This window comes from Chrysemys picta, chromosome 3 (assembly GCF_011386835.1).
Source record: "Chrysemys picta bellii isolate R12L10 chromosome 3, ASM1138683v2, whole genome shotgun sequence".
Classification (NCBI taxonomy): domain Eukaryota; kingdom Metazoa; phylum Chordata; order Testudines; family Emydidae; genus Chrysemys; species Chrysemys picta.
The window spans coordinates 175,739,381-175,759,287 of NC_088793.1; the positions used below are offsets into that span (position 1 = coordinate 175,739,381).

General features: G+C 45.1%; 1 protein-coding gene across 12 annotated transcripts in view; it reads left to right on the top strand.

Annotated features, from left to right (window-relative positions):
- The window catches only part of EPAS1 (endothelial PAS domain protein 1), a 153,847-nt gene that overhangs the window by 87,531 nt on the left and 46,409 nt on the right, over nt 1-19,907 (top strand). For 5 of the 12 annotated variants that reach the window (XM_065590689.1, XM_008170810.4, XM_042855167.2 and 2 more), the window contains one exon: nt 19,462-19,605. The exons of the other annotated variants lie outside the window; for them this stretch is intronic. In XM_065590689.1, coding sequence (XP_065446761.1) covers nt 19,462-19,605 — 144 coding nt within the window. The remainder of the gene's footprint in view (nt 1-19,461; nt 19,606-19,907) is intronic. 12 annotated transcript variants of the gene reach the window in all.

Sequence of the window (19,907 nt, forward strand, 5' to 3'; positions counted from 1 at the left end):
ATACACATCATGCTCGTTTCAAAATGTAATTAGCAATTTTTTTAACATAATTTGAGTCAATAATTACCTTCCTAAACCCCTGAAAAAGCTGGAGAGGAGATGCCAAGTTACCTCTGCCAAAGTAAGTGACATCACAGCTACTGTAAACATAAGTTGAAAAAGTCATTCTGTTCTAACCCCCTATTTTCATTCCCTCCCAACTTGTTCAAACATTTTCCTCTGGGGCTAAAATAGCTCATGCGTATGGTCCAGTGCAGTCCACTGGTAAATTGCCTAAGAAAATTTAAAACAAAATAAAATGGAGTCATTTCTGAGATATGCTTGAATTACAAAGTCTCTCTGTTTACCTTCCTATCAGTCTGCAAAATTGTACTTCTATTGAAGTTAATCAGATTTTTGCCATTGACTTAGGACTTGTCTGTACACAAAAGTTGTACCCCTTTAACTACATCAATGTAGTTAAAATGGTGCAACTCCCCTAGTCTGGCCTGGTCACACTGGTATAAAGATGCTTTATACTGGGATAGTTATCCCCCACTCAGGAAGGGCAATGATTATACCTGTATAAGGCATCTTTTATACTGGTATAGATACATCCACTCTAGAAGTTGTACTGGTAAAACTGTATGGGTAAGAAATCACACACCTAATCAACATAGTTATACCAATACACAAAATATGTGTAGACCAAGACTTGGATGTGAGCAGCAGCAGGACCTACAAGGCGCTAATTGACTACAAGTGAGGATTCCCATTAACTACTGACATTGAATCTGCCAGTGTTATGCAGCGTTGGGCCATTTTTTCTGTACTAATATAACGTTAAAAAAACTGGACCGGGTCCGATGCAACAAAGAGTTTAAGTGTGTGCTTAAATTTAAGCATGTGCTTAAGTGATCTGCTGAATTGAGGCCCTAGGGCTTGATCGTGCACCTCTTCGTGAGTGCTGCAAGGAGGTAATCCGTGCATGTGTATGTGACATAATACATATGGGAAAGTAACGTAATCGTCTGATACTACAAGTAAACCATTTGTTTTTTACCGTTGGTGGTACTAAGTATTTTGGAATAGAAAATAGTCTTCCTGCTTTTGAATGGTGATGTTTTGCTAATGCAAATTTAATGAGCTGATAAAAAAATAGAAAAAAGAGGCTTCAGTTGGAGAGTCAAGAAGATTAGGTTTGCTGTGAACCTACATGGTACAGTTTGTTTTGGGTTATAGCCAGGGCCCCTGCTGACTAAACTATTTGCTTCCGGAAGAGTAGTCTTGACATTCTGTATGCAGCATAATTGCACTTAGAAGGCGGATGGCCGCTTACATTAATTGTTTTAACTGGGCATTATGGTCAAAGTGAATATTATTCAGATCTATTGTGGTATGTTTTCTACCTGCCAATTCCAACCCTGGTGGAATTCCATTGAAGTCAGTGGAGTTGCACAAGGTCAGAATTAGGCCCTACATTTTGTTTTATCTAAATTGTTATGCACAAATGAAATGACATTCACTCATTAAAGCTCAGTCTTGTCCTGTGCTGGGCGTGGTGGAAAGTGGCTGAATGATGACTCCACTCCCTTGCTTCCCAACACACCCACACAACATCAGGGCATGATGCCTAAATAAGCTCTCCAGGGAGCTCTAGAATTCAGCCTTAGTATGTTCCTACTGGGCACTTCAGGTATATGCTCTGCTGGTTATGGGGCATGGTCAGTTCCAGTGTGTAGGGGCTGCAGTGTATGACCCACTGAAATTTTCCTAGCCACACCTCTCAGTGCATTCCCATGCCTCACCCAGTGAGGTTGCAGAAAGCCTTATGGAGGCTTGTCTGGTCGATTGACTCATCAAATAATGTCAATTGGCTTGTCAATTGACCGCCTATTATTTGACCAAAGTCAAGTATTCCAGCAAAAATGTTCTGATGTAGGCAATGAACTACCATTCTGAATGTATCATGGTGCCATCTGTTAGCAAGCCTACCTAAATATCTTGGTCACTTACATTACTACATGCTAATGCCACCTGTTGGGTGAAAAGGTGAACTAATTCAAAGTTGAGCATTTTGATTGGCTGGAATCTTTTAGAACAAACATGGTATGCATGTATATTTTTGTTTGTTTACCAGGCCATACAAACAAGTTAAAAGGAACATTTCCTGCCCTCAAAACACTTACAGTCTAAACTGACTAGACAAACATACAAAATTAACGCAGAAGGGAGTGGAGAAGGGAAAGGGGGGTTCAAAGTCATTAAACCTCCTTCCCCAACACAAGAAGAAAAGAGAGACAGCCATTAAGCTGCTCACCAAGTTGGCCTGCTGTCTACCTAGTATAAGAGCATTTTAAAATGACTTTTTCTCTTATAGTTGCTTTGTGTTTGTTTTATTTCTGTTTAATTTCATTTTCTTTTCTGTTGTAACTGTTCTGTCTTGTTTCAGAGTAGCAGCCGTGTTAGTCTGTATCCGCAAAAAAAAAACAGGAGTACTTGTGGCACCTTAGAGACTAACAAATTTATTTGAGCATAAGCTTTCGTGGGCTAGAGCCCACTTCTTCGAATGCATAGAGTGGAACATATACTGAGTAGATATATATACACATACAGAGAGCATGAAAAGGTGGGAGTTGTCTTACCAACTCTGAGAGGCCAATTAAGTAAGAGAAAAAAACTTTTGAAGTGATAATCAAGATAGCCCAGTACAGACAGTTTGATAAGAAGTGTGAGAATACTTACAAGGGGAGATAGATTCAATGTTTGTAATGGCTCAGCTATTCCCAGTCCCTATTCAAGCCTAAGTTGATTGTATCTAGTTTGCATATCAATTCCAGCTCAGCAGTTTCTCGTTGGAGTCTGTTTTTGAAGCTTTTCTGTTGCAAAATTGCCACCCGCAGGTCTGTCATTGAATGACCAGACAGGTTAAAGTGTTCTCCCACTGGTTTTTGAGTGTTATGATTCCTGATGTTAGATTTGTGTCCATTTATTCTTTTGCGTAGAGACTGTCCGGTTTGACCAATGTACATGGCAGAGGGGCATTGCTGGCACATGATGGCATATATCACATTGGTAGATATGCAGGTGAACGAGTCCCTGATGGCATGGCTGATGTGATTAGGTCCAATGATGGTGTCACTTGAATAGATATGTGGACAGAGTTGGCATCGGGATTTGTTGCAAGGATAGGTTCCTGGGTTAGTGTTTTTGTTCAATGATGTGTGGTTGCTGGTGGTTCAGGTTGGGGGGTTGTCTGTAAGCGAGGATAGGTCTGTCTCCCAAGATCTGTGAGAGTGAGGGATCATCTTTCAGGATAGGTTGTAGATCTTTGATGATGCGTTGGAGAGGTTTTAGTTGGGGGCTGAAGGTGACAGCTAGTGGTGTTCTGTTATTTTCTTTGTTGGGCCTGTCTTGTAGGAGGTGACTTCTGGGTACTCGTCTGGCTCTGTCAATTGTTTTTTCACTTCAGCAGGTGGGTATTGTAGTTTTAAGAATGCTTGATAGAGATCTTGTAGCTGCTTGTCTCTAGCTGAGGGATTGGAGCAAATGCGGTTGTATCTTAGAGCTTGGCTGTAGACAATGGATTGTGTGGTGTGTCCTGGATGGAAGCTGGAGGCACGTAGGTAAGTATAGCGGTCAGTAGGTTTCCGGTATAGGATGGTATTTATGTGACCATTGCTTATTAGCACAATAGTGTCCAGGAAATGGACCGCTTGTGTGGATTGATCTAGGCTGAGGTTGATGGTGGGATGGAAATTGTTGAAATCCTGGTGGAATTCCTCAAGGGCTTCTTTTCCATGGGTCCAGATGATGAAGATGTCATCAATGTAGCGCAAGTAGAGTAGGGGCGTTAGGGGACGAGAGCTAAGGAAGCGTTGTTCTAAGTTAGCCATAAAAATGTTGGCATACTGTGGGACCATGCGGGTACCCATAGCAGTGCCACTGACTTGAAGGTATATATTGTCCCCAAATATGAAATAGTTGTGGGTGAGGACAAAGTCACAAAGTTCAGCCACCAGGTTAGCTGTGACATTATCGGGGGTACTGTTCCTGATAGCTTGTAGTCCATCTTTGTGTGGAATATTGGTGTAGAGGGCTTCTACATCCATAGTGGCCAGGATGGTGTTTTCTGGAAGATCACCGATGGATTGTAGTTTCCTCAGGAAGTCAAAAGAAGAACAGGAGTACTTGTGGCACCTTAGAGACTAACAAATTTATTAGAGCATAAGCTTTTGTGGACTACAGCCCACTTCTTCGGACGCATAAGCTTATGCTCTAATAAATTTGTTAGTCTCTAAGGTGCCACAAGTACTCCTGTCCTTCTTTTTGCGGATACAGACTAACACGGCTGTTACTCTGAGACTCAGGAAGTCAGTGGTGTCTCGATGATAGCTGGGAGTGCTGGTAGTGTAGGGACTGAGGAGAGAGTCCACATAGCCAGACAATCCTGATGTTAGGGTGCCAATGCCTGAGATGATGGGGCGTCCAGGATTTCCAGGTTTATGGATCTTTGGTAGCAAATAGAATACCCCTGGTCGGGGTTCTAGGCATGTGTCTGTACAGATCTGTTCCTGTGCTTTGTCAGGGAGTTTTTTTTAGCAGATGGTGTAGTTTCTTTAGGTAATCCTCAGTGGGATCAGAGGATAATGGCCTGCAGAATGTGGTGTTAGAGAGCTGTCTAGCAGCCTCTTGGTCATATTCCAATTTATTCATGATGACGACAGCACCTCCTTTGTCAGCCTTTTTGATTATGATGTCAGAGTTGTTTCTGAGGCTGTAGATGGCGTTGTGTGTGTGTCTTGAATAATGTTCACGTTTAAATGCTAACCTGACATTGCTAGAAAAGATAATTATTCTTTCATCTTTTAGAACTTCATTTCATTGTTTCACATTTTTCTGAGTTAAAATATCTCAGTTAAGTAAATTTGTTTTAGGAATATGTATCTATCTAAGGCTAAGTCTATTGGAGACCATAAAGTCTTTCATTTTTGCTTTTGCTGTGGTTACTGTTCTAATAAAGTAATGCTTTAAAATATTTGACCATTTTGACATTATCTGACAATATTTTACTGGTCAATTGACCGATTATTTTTTGGACTGGTCAAAGTGCTCAACCGTAGGTATAAGTAGGATTTACCCTTTAATCTTAAATCATTAATTCTTTAGGTATGTTAAAGTAAGAACAATTGATCTCCATTTCTTTCCTGCTAAAATATATGAAATAGATAAATACGATATGTATCTATAAAGTAATAGCTGCTTCAGTTTTCTAGCAGACTTCCAAAATTAGTGTTTTCAGTAGAAATGGGGAAAATCCCTAAGAATGAATCCATCAGTATAGGGGTAGGGAAAAAATGATAATTTTCATTTCCATGAATACATGTTTCTTCTGTACTAGAATAAGCAAAGCCTTCTTGATATACTATGAAACCTATACAGGAGGTTTCTGCTTGCCAGCCACCTTTTGTCTTAAGAGACTGACCTAAACTAGCCACAAACATATTGAGGGTGATTTTGTTTTAGACGAACATCTCCTTTAAGCAAATGATTTTTATCTGTCTCTTGACTAGTACATTAAGAGTGGTGTCAGCATTTGAATGTAGGGAGAGAGATTCACAAAATCTAGGCATGCACTCATCTGTTTATGCAAATGAGTACTTGGGTGTACAGATCAGGTACATTTGCTTCTGCCATTACATGCAGGTTCAGTAATTGCAGGTGCAAATCAGGTATCTGCAAATAAGGTATCTGAAAATCAAGGCCATAAATGTCCTTAGTAGTAATAGGCATTACATACACTCACTGACTGGAGAATAGACCCTGTGTGTTGCAGTAGTAATATTAAACAGCAATGAAGAAACAATACGTTCTTCTTTGAGTGCTTGTCAACGTATATTCTGCTGTTGCGGAGCATGCACCCAGTGCACTTGAGTTCAGATTCTTTTGGTCAGCTGTGTCCACTGGGAGCTGTGCCTGCACTCTGAGCATAGAGCTGCACTGCACCTGGGAGTGTGTCTCCCAGGCAGGTAGACAGATGTGCTAGCTCTGGCCGAACTAGTGCACTAAAAATAGTGTGGATGTTGCAGTACGGGCAGCAGTATTGGTTAGCTCTGTGAGTACAAGCTCACCCAACGCCCTGTGTCTGTAGTTGGGTGGCTAGCCCATGCTGTCACCCACCCCACAGCATCCACACTGCTATGGTTAGCATGCTAGCTTGAGCAGAACTAGCATGTGTTGGTCTATCCAGGCTGGGAGACACCTTTCCAGCTGCAATGTAGATACACCCTGTGTATCCTCGTACCTCCAACTGAGGATGTAAGGGGCAGGGTGACCCCAACTGCCACTCAGTTCTGTCTCACTGTGGCAGTACCCTCTTTGTGCTCACTGTGTAGCTTACCCATTGTTTTGTAAATAGATAGCAGTCCGTTAGTGATTATTGTTAGGTTAGCCCAGGGGTTGGCAACCTGCAGCACGCATGCCAAAGGCAACATGCAGGCTGATTTTTAGTGGCACGCTGCTTAGCCCGCTACCGGCCTGGATGGACGGAACCCGGGCCAGCAGCGGGCTGAGCGGAGCCGGCGGACGGGACCCTGGCTGTCAGGGGCCAGCGGACGGAACCCCAGACCGGCAGCAGGATGAGCCGCTCAGCCTGCTGCCGGTCTGGGCTCCCAGCCACCAGCCACTTGCCAGCTGGGGTTCCAGACACCGGCCCCGCTCAGCCCATTGCCGGCCTGGATGGAGGGAACCCGGCTGGCAGCGGGCTGAACGGGGCCGGCGGCCAGGAGCCCAGCTAGCAGGGGCCGGTGGACAGAACCCCAGACCGGCAGCGGGCTGAGCAGCTCAGCCCACAGCTGGTCTGGGGTTCTGTCTGCCGCCCGCACTGCTGGTCTGGCACGCAAAACCTTTTACTGGCACGCAAAACCTTAAATTAATGAAGACTTGGCACACCACTTCTCAAAGGTTGCCGACCCCTGATTTAGCCTTTTCTTTTTTCTTCAATAATAAGGAATTTTGGTTTTGCCTCAATGTTTGCCCCAGTACAGGGAATCAGGGATCAATCATAATGACTGAACACAAATTTCCAGGCTTTAACAGTTGCCCTTCATTCTGGCAGTAATGTCTCTCAGTAATGGGCACGCCAGATGCTTGTTGTATCTGGATATGCAGCACATTACATAGTGATGTGCCATCTGTAAATCAGTTTCTAAGTGCATCGAAGGAACTATGGCATCTCATCTGAAAAAGTTCCTGCTAGAGAGGTCAGTGAGTCCTCCTTCAGGCCCTGGGGTGCCTTGGGCAGAAACCTTTGAGTGCTCATTATCTAAAAGGACTCCTGCTGGCTCTTCTACTTATTGAGTTGAAACAGCTGTTCCTAAAGATCCTCCTTGCCTGGTTAAATCTCAGGGGACAAAGGGGAGGAAAAAGCAGAGTCCACAGAGGGAAGAGATCTAGTCTCCATCATCAGGTCCTTCCTTGGGAGCCACAAATCCTCTCATGGCTCAGCTGAAAGGGGAGCACAAGGCACAAAAGGGTACCTCTGGCACCCAGTCAGGCACCTGTGATGATAAAATACAGGTAGGATCTGATGAGAAACAGTCAAATGAAAAAAAGTCCCATTCAATTACATCATGTAATGGCAGACAGATAAAAAGTGGCAAATTTTTAAAGTGCTTATATACCACTGCTAGAAGCCTAAATAATAAGATGGATGAAGTAGAGTGCCTTGTATTAAATGAGGATATTGATATAGTAGGTATCACAGAAACATGGTGGAATGAGGATAATCAATGGGACACAGTAATACCAGGGTACAAAATATATCGGAAGGACAGAACAGGTCATGCTGGTGGGGGAGTGGCACTAGGTGTGAAAGAAAGTGTAGAATGAAATGAAGTGAAAGTCTTAAATGAACCAAACTGTATCATAGAACCTTTATGGATAGTAATTCCATGCTCTAATAAGAAGAATATAGCAGTAGGGATATATTATTGACCACCTGACCAGGTTGGTGATAGTGACTGTGAAATGCTCAGGGAGATTAGAGAGGCTATTAAAATAAAAAAATCAATAATAATGTGGGATTTCAACTATCCCCATATTGACTGGGTACATGTCACCTCAGGACGGGATGCAGAGATAGTTTCTTGACAGCTTAAATGACTGCTTCTTGGAGCAGCTAGTCCTGGAACCCACCAGAGGAGAGGCAATTCTTGATTTAGTCCTAAGTGGAACACAGGATGTGGTCCAAGAGGTGAATATAGCTGGACCGCTTGGTAATCGTGACCACAATATAATTAAATGTAAAGTCCCTGTGGTGGGGTAACACCACAGCAGCCCAACACTATAACATTTAATTTCAGAAAAGGGAACTACAGTAACTCCTTACTTAACGTTGTAGTTCTGTTCCTGAAAAATGCGACTTTAAGCGAAACGATGTTAAGCGAATCCAATTTCCCCATAAGAAATGTAAATGAGGGGGTTAGGTTCCAGGGAAATTTTTTTCACCAGACAAAAGACTATATTATATATACACACACACACAGTATAAGTTTTAAACAAACAATTTAAATACTGGTACACAGTGATGGTGATTGTGAGGCGTGGTTGAGGTGGAGGAGTCAGTGGGTGGGATATTTCCCTTACTGCTAAATGATGAACTAGCAATTGGCTGAGCCCTCAAGGGTTAACTCTCTCTCTACACAAGGCAGCAGGAATGGAGGGAGATATGTGCATTTCCCTTAAGTACACTGCCTTGTTAATTAGATCAGCTTGCTGAGACGCAGCTGCTGCAAGCTCCCTCTGTCCTGAGTCCTGGTCTGTCCCCCCTTGCTCTATGGAAGATGGGGTAAATGGGGTGCAGGAGCAGGGTGGAGGGGGACACCCTGACATTAGCCCCCCTCTTCCTTCCCTTCCCTCCACACAGCAAGCAGGAGTCTCATGGAGCAGCTCCAAGGCAGAGGGCAGTAGCAGCACATGGCAGTGGGGGGAGGGACACAGCTGAACTGCAGGCAGCTGCTGCCCAGGGAACTTAGGGGAGCGGGGAGCCGATAGAGGGAGCTGCTAGGGGGGCTGCCGGTCCGGTCCACCCTGGTTCCAAGCCCCAACCAGCTGGCTGCAACGGGCTGCTCTTTCTGCAAGCAGTAGACAAAGCAGGTGGCTGCCAAACTAGGTTAGAAGGGAGCATTACACAACTTTAAATGAGCATGTTCCCTAATTGATCAGCAACGTAACATCGAAACAACGTTAACTGGGATGACTTTAAGTGAGTTACTATTCACAAAAATGAGGAGGTTAGTTAAACAGAAATTAAAGGGTACAGCACCAAAAGTGAAACACCTGCAAGCTGCATGGAAACTTTTGAAAGACACCATAATAGAGGCTCAACTTAAATGTATACCCCCAAATTAAAAAAACATAGTAAAAGAAACAAAAAAGTGCCACCGTGGCTAAACAACAAAGTAAAAGAAGCAGTGAATGGCAAAAACGCATTCTTTAAAAAGTGGAAGTTAAATCCTAGTGAGGAAAATAGAAAGGAGCATAAACTCTGGCAAATGAAGTGTAAAAATATAATTAGAAAGACCAAAAAAGAATTTAAAGAACAGCTAGCCTAAGACTCAAAAAGTAATAGGATTTTTTTTAAGTACATCAGAAGCAGGAAGCCTGTTAAACAACCAGTGGGGCCATTGGACGATTGAGATGCTAAAGGAGCACTCAAGGACGATCAGGTCATTGCAGAGAAACTAAATGAATTCTTTTCATTGGTCTTCATGGCTGAGGATGTGAGGGAGATTCCCAAACCTGAACCATTCTTTTTAGGTGACAAATCTGAGGAACTACCCAGATTGAGGTGTCCTTAGAGAAGGTTTGATAAACTAAACAGTAATAAGTCATCAGGACCAGATAAGGAACTCAAATGTGAAATTGCAAAACTACTAACTGTAGTCCATAACCTATCATTTAAATAAATAAGCTTCTGTACCAAATGACTGGAGGATAGCTAATGTGATGCCCATTTTAAAAAGGGCTCCAGAGGTGATCCCAGCAATTACAGGCTGGTAAATCTGACTTCAGTACCGGGCAAACTGATTGAAACTATAGTAAAGAACAAAATTGTCAGACACATAGATGAACATAATTTGTTGGGGAAGACTCAACATGCTTTTTGTAAAGGGAAATCATGCCTTACCAAGCTACTAGAATTCTTTGAGGGGGTCAGCAAGGATTTGGACAAGGGAGATTCAGTGGATATAGTTAGATTTTCAGAAAGCCATTGACAAGGTCCCTCACCAAAGGCTCTTAAGCAAAGTAAGCTGTCATGGGATAAGAGGGAAGGTCCTCTCATGGTGTGGTAACTGGTTAAAAGATAGGAAACAAAAGGTAGGAATAAATGATCAGTTTTCAGAATGGAGAGAGGTAAATGGAAGTGTCCCCCAGGGGTCTGTACTGGGACCAGTCCTATTCAACATATTCATAAATGATCTGTAAAAGGGGGTAAACAGTGAGGTAACAAAATTTGCAGATGATACAAAACTACTCAAAATAGTGAAGTCCCAGGCAGACTGCAAAGAGCTACAAAAGGATCTCTCAAAACTGGGTGACTGGGCATAAAATGGCAAATGAAATTCAGTGTTGATAAATGCAGAGTAATGTACATTGGAAAACTTAATCCCAATTATACATATAAAGTGATGGGGTCTAAATTAGCTGTTACCTCTCAAGAAAGAATCTTGGAGTCATTGTGGATAGTTCTCTTAAAACATCCACTCAATGTGCAGCGGCAGTCAAAAAAGCAAACAAAACATTGGCAATTAAGAAAGGGATAGATAATAAGACAGAAAATATCTTATTGTCTCTATATAAATCCATGATACGCCCACATCTTGAATACTGTGTGCTGATGTGATCACCCCATCTCAAAAAATATATATTGGAATTGGAAAAAGGTTCAGAAAAAGGAAACAAAAATGATTAGGGGTATGGAACGGCTTCCGTATGAGGGGGGATTAATAAGACTGGGACTTTTCAGCTTAGAAAAGAGATGACTAAAGCAGAATATGATTGAGGTCTATAAAATTATGATTGATGTGGAGAAAGTAAATAAGGAAGTGTTATTTAATTATTTTCATAACACAAGAACTAGGGGTCACCAAATGAAATTAATGGGCAGCAGGGTTAAAACAAACAAAAGGAAGTATTTCTTCATACAACGCACAGTCAACCCGTGGAACTCTTTTCCAGAGGATGTTGTGAAGGCCAAGACTATAACAGGCTCAAAAAAGAACTAGATAAATTCATGGAGGATAGGTCCTCAATGGTTATTAGCCAGGATGGGCAGGGATGGTGTCCCTAGCCTCTGTTTTGCAAGAAGCTGGGAATGAGCAACAGGGAACGGATCAGTTGATGATTACTTGTTCTGTTCATTTCCTCGGGGGCACCTGGCAATTGGCCACTGTCAGAAGACAGGATACTGGGCTAGATGGCCGTTCTTATATCACTTCAGGACTGAGGCCCCCGGTGCTACCCACCCCAATACTGATGTCATCCTCTCAACTGTCCGTGGCACCAACATCTTCAGTACTGAAGCACTGTACAGAACTCTTACTAGTCTCTTCAATACCAGATTCCCTGCTATTGGCAGTAGTGAGGGTGCCTCCCCTGATACCAACCATTGCTCCTATACTGGTACTGAGCATAGGCGCCAACTCTGTGAAAAAAATGAGTGGGTGCTTAGCTCCCACTGGCAGCCAGCTCCCCCCCAGCATCTCTTGCCTGCCAGCAGCCCCAGCAATCAACTCCTCCCCATCCCTTCCTGTGCCTCCTGCCCGCTGCGATCAGCTGTTCCGCAGTGTGCAGGAGGCACTGGGGGGAGGAGTGGGGATGGAGTGCGTTCGGGGAAGGGGGTGGAGCTAGGGCAGGAAGAAGTGGGGCAGGGGCAGGAAGAAGTGGGGTGGAGGTGGGCCCTGAGGCTGAGCAGGGGTTGAGACCCCCAGGGAAAGGAGGAGCCGGCTCCTGTAGTACTGAGTACTTAAGCAGTATTGATCAGAGTTCAGTCTGAGGCGTCTCCCAGGACATCAGCTGGTACAGTTTCTCCTCTCCAGGATGATTATTCATTCTCCTCCTCAGGCTCTGAGGGCAGTAGAGAGGTTTCACTCGCTTGTTCTCTGAGGTCTGGGCATTAAGACCAGTATATGCCTGAGATGGAGTCAAAGACTTAGTTTAATTATCTAAGGGTATGTCTACACTACGAAATTAGGTTGAATTTATAGAAGCCAGTTTTATAGAAATCGGTTGTATACAGCCGATTGTGTGTGTCCCCACATAAAATGCTCTAAGTGCATTAAGTCGGCAGACCGCGTCCACAGTACCGAGGCTAGTGTTGACTTCCGGAGTGTTGCACTATGGGTAGCTATCCCACAGTTCCCGCAGTCTCCGCCGCCCATTGGAATTCTGGGTTGAGATCCCAATGCCTGAATGATGCAAAACTGTGTCGCGGGGGGTTCTGGGTACATGTCGTCAGGCCCCTCCCCCTCCGTCAGAGCAACGGTAGACAATCGATTCACGCCTTTTTACCTGGGTTACCTGTGCAGACAACATACCACGCCAAGCATGGAGCCCGCTCAGCTCAGCTCAGCTCAGCTCACTGTCACCATATGTCATCTGGGTGCCGGCAGACGTGGTACTGCATTGCTACACAGCAGCAGCTAATTGCCTTTTGGCAGTAGATGGTGCAGTATGACTGGTAGCCTTCATCAGCAGTGGCCTCTTGCCTTTTGGTAGAAGATGGTATATTACGACTGGTATCCGTCGTCGTCGTGCTGTCTTCCCAATGACGATGATGGCTATCAGTCGTAGTATGCTGTTTTCTGCCAAGCGCCCAGTATTTTCTGCCAAGCACCCAGAAGATGCTGAAGGCTATCAGTCATGCTGCACTGTCGTCTGCCAGCTTAAGATGTAAAAGATAGATTTGTTCTGTTTTCATTTGCTTCCCCCGCCCTCCGTGAAATCAACGGCCTACTAAACCCAGGGTTTTGAGTTCAATCTTGGGGGGGGCCATTCTGTGTGACAGTTGTTTGTGTTTCTCCCTGATGCACAGCCACCTTTGTTGATTTTAATTCCCTGTACCTGTACGCCATGTCATCACTCGCCCCTCCCTCCCTCCCTCCGTCCGTCAGATACCAGTTTCGCGCCTTTTTTCAGATCAGACGCCATAGCACTGGGATCATGGAGCCCGCTCAGATCACCGCGGCAATTATGAGCACTATGAACACCACGCGTATTGTCCTGGAGTATATGCAGAGCCAGGACATGCCAAAGCAAAACCAGGACCAGTCGAGGAGGCGATTGCAGCGCGGCGACGAGAGTGATGAGGAAATTGACATGGACATAGACCTCTCACAAGGCAGAGGCCCCAGCAATGTACAAATCATGGTGTTACTGGGGCAGGTTCATGCCGTGGAACGCCGATTCTGGGTCAGGGAAACAAGCACAGACTGGTGGGACCGCATCGTGTTGCAGGTGTGGGACGATTCCCAGTGGCTGTGAAACTTTCGCATGTGTAAGGGCACTTTCATGGAACTTTGTGACTTGCTTTCCCCTGCCCTGAAGTGCCAGAATACCAGGATGAGAGCAGCCCTCACAGTTGAGAAGCGAGTGGCGATAGTCCTGTGGAAGCTTGCAACGCCAGACAGCTACTGGTCAGTCGGGAATCAATGTGGAGTGGGCAAATCTACTGTGGGGGCTCCTGTGATCCAAGTTGCCAGGGCAATCAAAGACCTGCTGATATCAAGGGTAGTGACTCTGGGAAACGTGCAGGCCATAGTGGATGGCTTTGCTGCAATGGGATTCCCAAACTGTGGTGGGGCAATAGGACATATCCCTATCTTGTCACCGGAGCACCAAGCCACCGAGTACATAAACTGCAAGGGGTACTTTTCAATGCTGCTGCAAGCCCTGGTGGATCACAAGGGACGTTTCACCAACATCAACGTGAGATGGCTGGGAAAGGTACATGATGCTCGCGTCTTCAGGCACTCTGCTCTGTTTCGAAAGCTGGAGGAAGGGACTTTCTTCCCGGACCAGAAAATAACCGTTGGGGATGTTGAAATGCCTATCGTGATCCTTGGGGACCCAGCCTACCCCTTAATGCCATGGCTCATGAAGCTGTACACAGGCAGCCTGGACAGTAGTCAGGACCTGTTCAACTACAGGCTGAGCAAGTGCCGAATGGTGGTGGAATGTGCATTTGGACGTTTAAAAGCACGCTGTCGCAGCTTACTGACTCGCTCAGACCTCAGTGAAAAGAATATCCCCATTGTTATTGCTGCTTGCTGTGCGCTCCACAATATCTGTGAGAGTAAGGGGGAGACATTTATGGCAGGGTGGGAGATTGAGGCAATCGCCTGGCCGCTGATTACGCGCCGCCAGACACCAGGGCGGTTAGAAGAGCACAGCAGGGCGTGGTGCGCATCAGAGAAGCTTTGAAAATGAGATTTGTGACTGGCCAGGCTACAGTGTGAAACTTCTGTTTGTTTCTCCTTGATGAACCCTCCGCCCCCTCCCCCCCCCCGGTTCACTCTACTTCCCTGTAAACCAACCACACACCCCTCCCATCCCCCCCTCGAGCACCGCTTGCAGAGGCAATAAAGTCATTGTTACTTCACATTCATGCATTCTTTATTAATTCATCACACAACTAGGGGGATAATTGCCAAGGTAGCCCGGGAGGGGTGGGGGAGGAGGGAAGGAAAAGGACACACTGCAGTTTAAAACTTTAACTCTTATTAAAGGCCAGCCTTCTGATGCTCGGGCAATCATCTGGGGTGGAGTGACTGGGTGGCCGGAGGGCCCCCCCCCCCCCGCGTTCTTGGGCATCTGGGTGAGGAGGCTATGGAACTTGGGGAGGAGGTTACACAGGGGCTGTAGTTGCGGTCTCTGCTTCTGCTGCCTTTCCTGCAGCTCAACCATATGCTGGAGCATATCAGTTTGATGCTCCAGCAGCCGGAGCATTGACTCTTGCCTTCTGTCTGCAAGCTGACGCCACCTATCATCTTCAGCCCGCCACTTGCTCTGTTCATCCCACAATTCAGCCCGCCACCTCTCCTCTCGTTCATATTGTGCTTTTCTGTAGTCTGACATTGTCTGCCTCCACACATTCTGCTGTGCTCTATCAGCGTGGGAGGACATCTGGAGCTCCGAGAATATATCATCCCGAGTCCGCCGTTTTCTCCTTCTAATCTTCACTAGCCTCTGTGAAGGAGAAACATTTGCAGCTGGTGGAGGAGAAGGGAGAGATGGTTAAAAAAGACACATTTTAGAGAACAATGGGTACACTCTTTCATGTTAAATTTTGCTGTTCACATTACACAGCACATGTGCTTTCGTTACAAGGTCGCATTTTTCCTCTTATATTGAGGGCCTGCCGGTTTGGTGTGAGAGATCACTCACGCAGTGCCAGGCAACAGATTTCGGCTTGCAGGCAGCCATGGTAAGCCACAGTCTTTTGGCTTTTTTAACCTTCTTAACATGTGGGAATGGTTTCAAACAGTAGCGCCCTCATTTCCCATACCAAGGACCCGTTGGGTTGGCCATTTAAAATGGGTTTGCAATGTAAAAGGAGGGGCTGCGGTTTCCGGGTTAACATGCAGCACAAACCCAACTAACCCCCCTTCCCCCCCCACACCCAATTCTCGGGGATGATCACTTCACCCCTTCCCCTCACCGCGTGGCTAACAGCGGGGAACATTTCTGTTCAGCAGAGCAGGAACGGGCACCTCTGAATGTCCCCTTAATAAAATCACCCCATTTCAACCAGGTGACCGTGAATGATATCACTCTCCTGAGGATAACAAAGAGCGATAAGGAATGGATGTTGTCTGCATGCCAGCAAACACTGGGACCATACGCGGCCATGCTTTGTTATGCAATGATTCCAGACTACGTGCTACTGGCCTGGCGTAGTAAAGTGTCCTACTATGGCGGACGGGATAAGGCAGCCCTCCCCAGAAACCTTTTGCAAAAGCTTTGGGAGTACATGAAGGAGAGCTTTCTGGAGATGTCCCTGGAGGATTTCCGCTCCATCCCCATACACGTTAACAGACTTTTCCAGTACCTGTAGTGGCCGCAATAGCTAGGGCAAATTAATCATTAATCATTAAACACGCTTGCTTTTAAACCGTGTGTAATATTTACAAAGGTACACTCACCAGAGGTCCCCTGTGTGCCCTCAGGGTCTGGGAGCATGCCTAGGGTGAGTTCGGGGGTTACTGGTTCCAGGTCTAGGGTGATAAACATATCCTGGCTGTTGGGGAAACCGGTTTCTCCACTTCCTTGCTGCTGTGAGCTATCTACATTATCTTCATCCTCATCTTCCTCGTACCCCGAACCCGCTTCCCTGTGTGTTTCTCCATTGAAGGAGTCAAAGCACATGGTTGGGGTAGTGGTGGCTGCACCCCCTAGCATGGCATGCAGCTCCGCGTAGAAGTGGCATGTTTGCTGCTCTGCCCCAGACCTTCTGTTTGCCTCTCTGGCTTTGTGGTAGGCTTGCCTTAGCTCCTTAATTTTCACGCGGCACTGCTGTGCGTCCCTGTTATGGCCTCTGTCCTTCATGGCCTTAAATAAATAAATAAAATAAATTAATGTAGATATCCCATCTCCTAGAACTGGAAGGGACCTTGAAAGGTCATTGAGTCCAGCCCCCTGCCTTCACTAGCAGGACCAAGTACTGATTTTGCCCCAGATCCCCAAGTGGCCCCCTCAAGGATTGAACTCACAACCCTGGCTTTAGCAGGCCAATGCTCAAACCACTGAGCTATCCCTCCCCCCCTTGGAGACCTTTTCTAATATTTTGCCATTTCGTTTACTGCTATGGAATTTAGCTAGCACTGATTCATCTCCCCATATGGCGAGCAGATCCCGTACCTCCCATTTGGTCCATGATGGAGCTCTTTTGCAATCCTGGGACTCCATCACGGTTACCTGTGCTGATGAGCTCTGCGTGGGCACCTGTGCTCTCCACGCTGGGCAAACAGGAAATGAAATTCAAAAGTTCGCGGGGCTTTTCCTGTCTACCTGGTCAGTGCATCTGAGTTGAGAGTGCTGTCCAGAGCAGTCACAATGAAGCACTGTGGGATAGCTCCCGGAGGCCAATAACGTCCAATTCCGTTCACACTACCCCAATTCCGACCCGCTAAGGCCGATTTTATCGCTAATCCCCTCGTCGGAGGTGGAGTAAAGAAACCGGTTTAAAGGGCCCTTTAAGTCGAAAAAAGGGACTTAGCCGTGTGAACGTGTCCAGGCTTAATTCGATTTAACGCTGCTAAATTCGACCTAAACTCGTAGTGTAGACCAGGCCTTAGCCTATAGAATCTCAAAGAATTATAGTATTCCCTGGTGTGTTATAGTATTCCCCTTGGCCACCTGCCTCTTATGCTTCCCAACACCCTTGGCCTTATTAAGTTCCATGGGGAATGAGTCATGCTAGAAAGCTAGAGTCTGCATCTCAGTCCAGAGCTAGGTCTCCTTATCCATCTCACAAGGGGACTCTACAACCAGCATAGTCTGTTCCACAGTCTGCTGAACAGACTGGTCATGGCTCTGGTGTGGAGTAGCAGACAGAAGCCCATCCCATCCTAGCATTCATCTCATCCACATCCCCTGTGGAGACTGTGGTACCTATGTCATCTGCCTTGACTTAGATAACTATAAGACGTTCAACAAAAAGCAATATCAAACGATAGAAAATTCTACATCACAGCTCCAAATGAGAATTGCCAATTACCAGGCCCTGATGGTGAAGCACAATTATATGAATTGAGATTTCATATCTAAATTTGCAGACAAGCTCCTGTCATGCTGTCTGGAATGGCTCATGGTTATGAGTCCCTAGCTCAGGGAAGTCTGTCAGAAAACAGGGCATACACCCCAAACTAGTGTGTTCTATAATTAGATTTCACCAAGCCAGTGACAAATACGAACTCCTGGATCACTATACCAGTCTTATCATGGAGTCACAGACAGTTCCCATAGACTCTTCAATCTATCTTGCCACCCGACAAAGTGGACTTTGTGATAAAATAGTTACTTATACCAAAAATCACATCACATTTGGCTTGCTTCCAGTGACACCAGTCACTTAGTAGCCAATTCTATAGTAAACTAACTAAACGTTTATTAGCTAAGAAAAGGAAAGGAGAGTTATTGAGAGGTTAAAGCAGGGAAAATATTTGCACAAGTGAGTCAGAGTTTGTAACTTCAAATGGTGGCAGTGATGTAATAAACAGCCAGTTTTCCAAAGTCTTTTCAGGAAGTCCATATTGTCTCTGGGGATCTCTGCTTTGCATATGGTACCCTTCCCTGTAAGAGTCCAAATAGTCCATAGATGCAGAATTCTTCCTTGAATCCATACTTATAGCTGCTTCTCACAGAAATCAAACTGATAGTGTTACTTTACATGTGAACTTTTCCTTTGATTACAGAGAGTAAGGAATGCATTTTGAGTCTTTGACCTTCAAACATCACACACAATGACCACTTTCTTTGAAATTAGCACTTTTCTCTTAAAGTTCTTCATTTGCATTCCACAAGGCTTCTTTCTTGCTTGATGGCTCGTATGATAGGTTATTTAGTTACAGGGGTATACACAATGTAAATGTTTGCTACTGTATTATAACGGGATACAAATAAGTGAAAACAATGCAAGTAACATCCCACTAGTTTTCATGAAGTTTAAACACTAAGTACACTCTTATACATTTAACCATCACTTTGATCTATACTAATATACAAGTGAATTGGCCTAGGGCTCTGGCATGAACTGGCACCTGGTCTGCCAAGTGTCAAACCTTCCCCAAGGTACTAGGGAGGAATTTAAGTCTTTGGTGGTCAAAGGTCAACTGGTGGTGCGAACAACCCTCCAAGTAGCTATTGATCTACAATTACAGCTTCCAGATTTATGGCTACCTCAACTGCCAGAAGGAGATCCTCTTGGCTCTAGTCATCAGGGATCCCTAAAGAAGTACAAATTACAACTGAGGATCTTCGTTTATGGGATGTGAAACTTTCACTGTGAAAACGATGAAGGTTTACATTTTCTGAAGGACTCATGTACCACACTAAGGTCCTTAGGAATCTATACTCCTGCATCAAAGTGGAAGCACTTTAGGCCTCAACCACAGGAGAGGTACCCAATAAAGATAATTTGAAACTCCAAGAAAGTGCCAAAAATTCCACAAAAGGAAGTCATCTGCATCCACCTCATCAAGGCAGCAGATCTAAGTGCTTGGTCAGGAGCAGTGTACATATTCTTCTGGATATCCCTGTTATATCTCCTCCTTTTGAGAATTTTTTATTTCATTTTCATATGATCTGGATCATCATCACTATGGAGCCCTGTACCCTGAAAATCATAAAAATGGGTTATTCCATCCAATTCCAGACCACCCTCAGCCACAATCCCCATACATCTTCTCCATCCCTTTTCAGGCCCCCTCTCACGACAGCAGGCTACATCAGGATGTGCAGTCATTTCTAAATCCCAAAGCCATGGAAGAAGTGTCTCAAGAGAAAGAGGGCTGGTGCCTTATTCTGGACCTGAGACAGCTGAACACCTTTATTCACAAGCTCAAGGTCAGGAAGGTGCTTGATAATTCTAACCCTAAATCCACTTGACTGGTACACAGCATATGAACGCCAGGATGCTTATTTCCATATAGCAATTTGTCCTGCCCAAAAAAGGTATGAGAGTTCAAGTGGGCAATTTGTACTGCCAGTATAGGTTGCTACCATTTTAATCTATTGACAGAATCAAGGATATTCACAAAAATGGCTACCAGTAGTGGCAGCTTATCTCAGGGGACAAGAAGTGCAGGTTTATCTTGTACAGAACATCTGCTACGCTCTTTAGCCTCTTTAACAAAAAAATGTTGCAT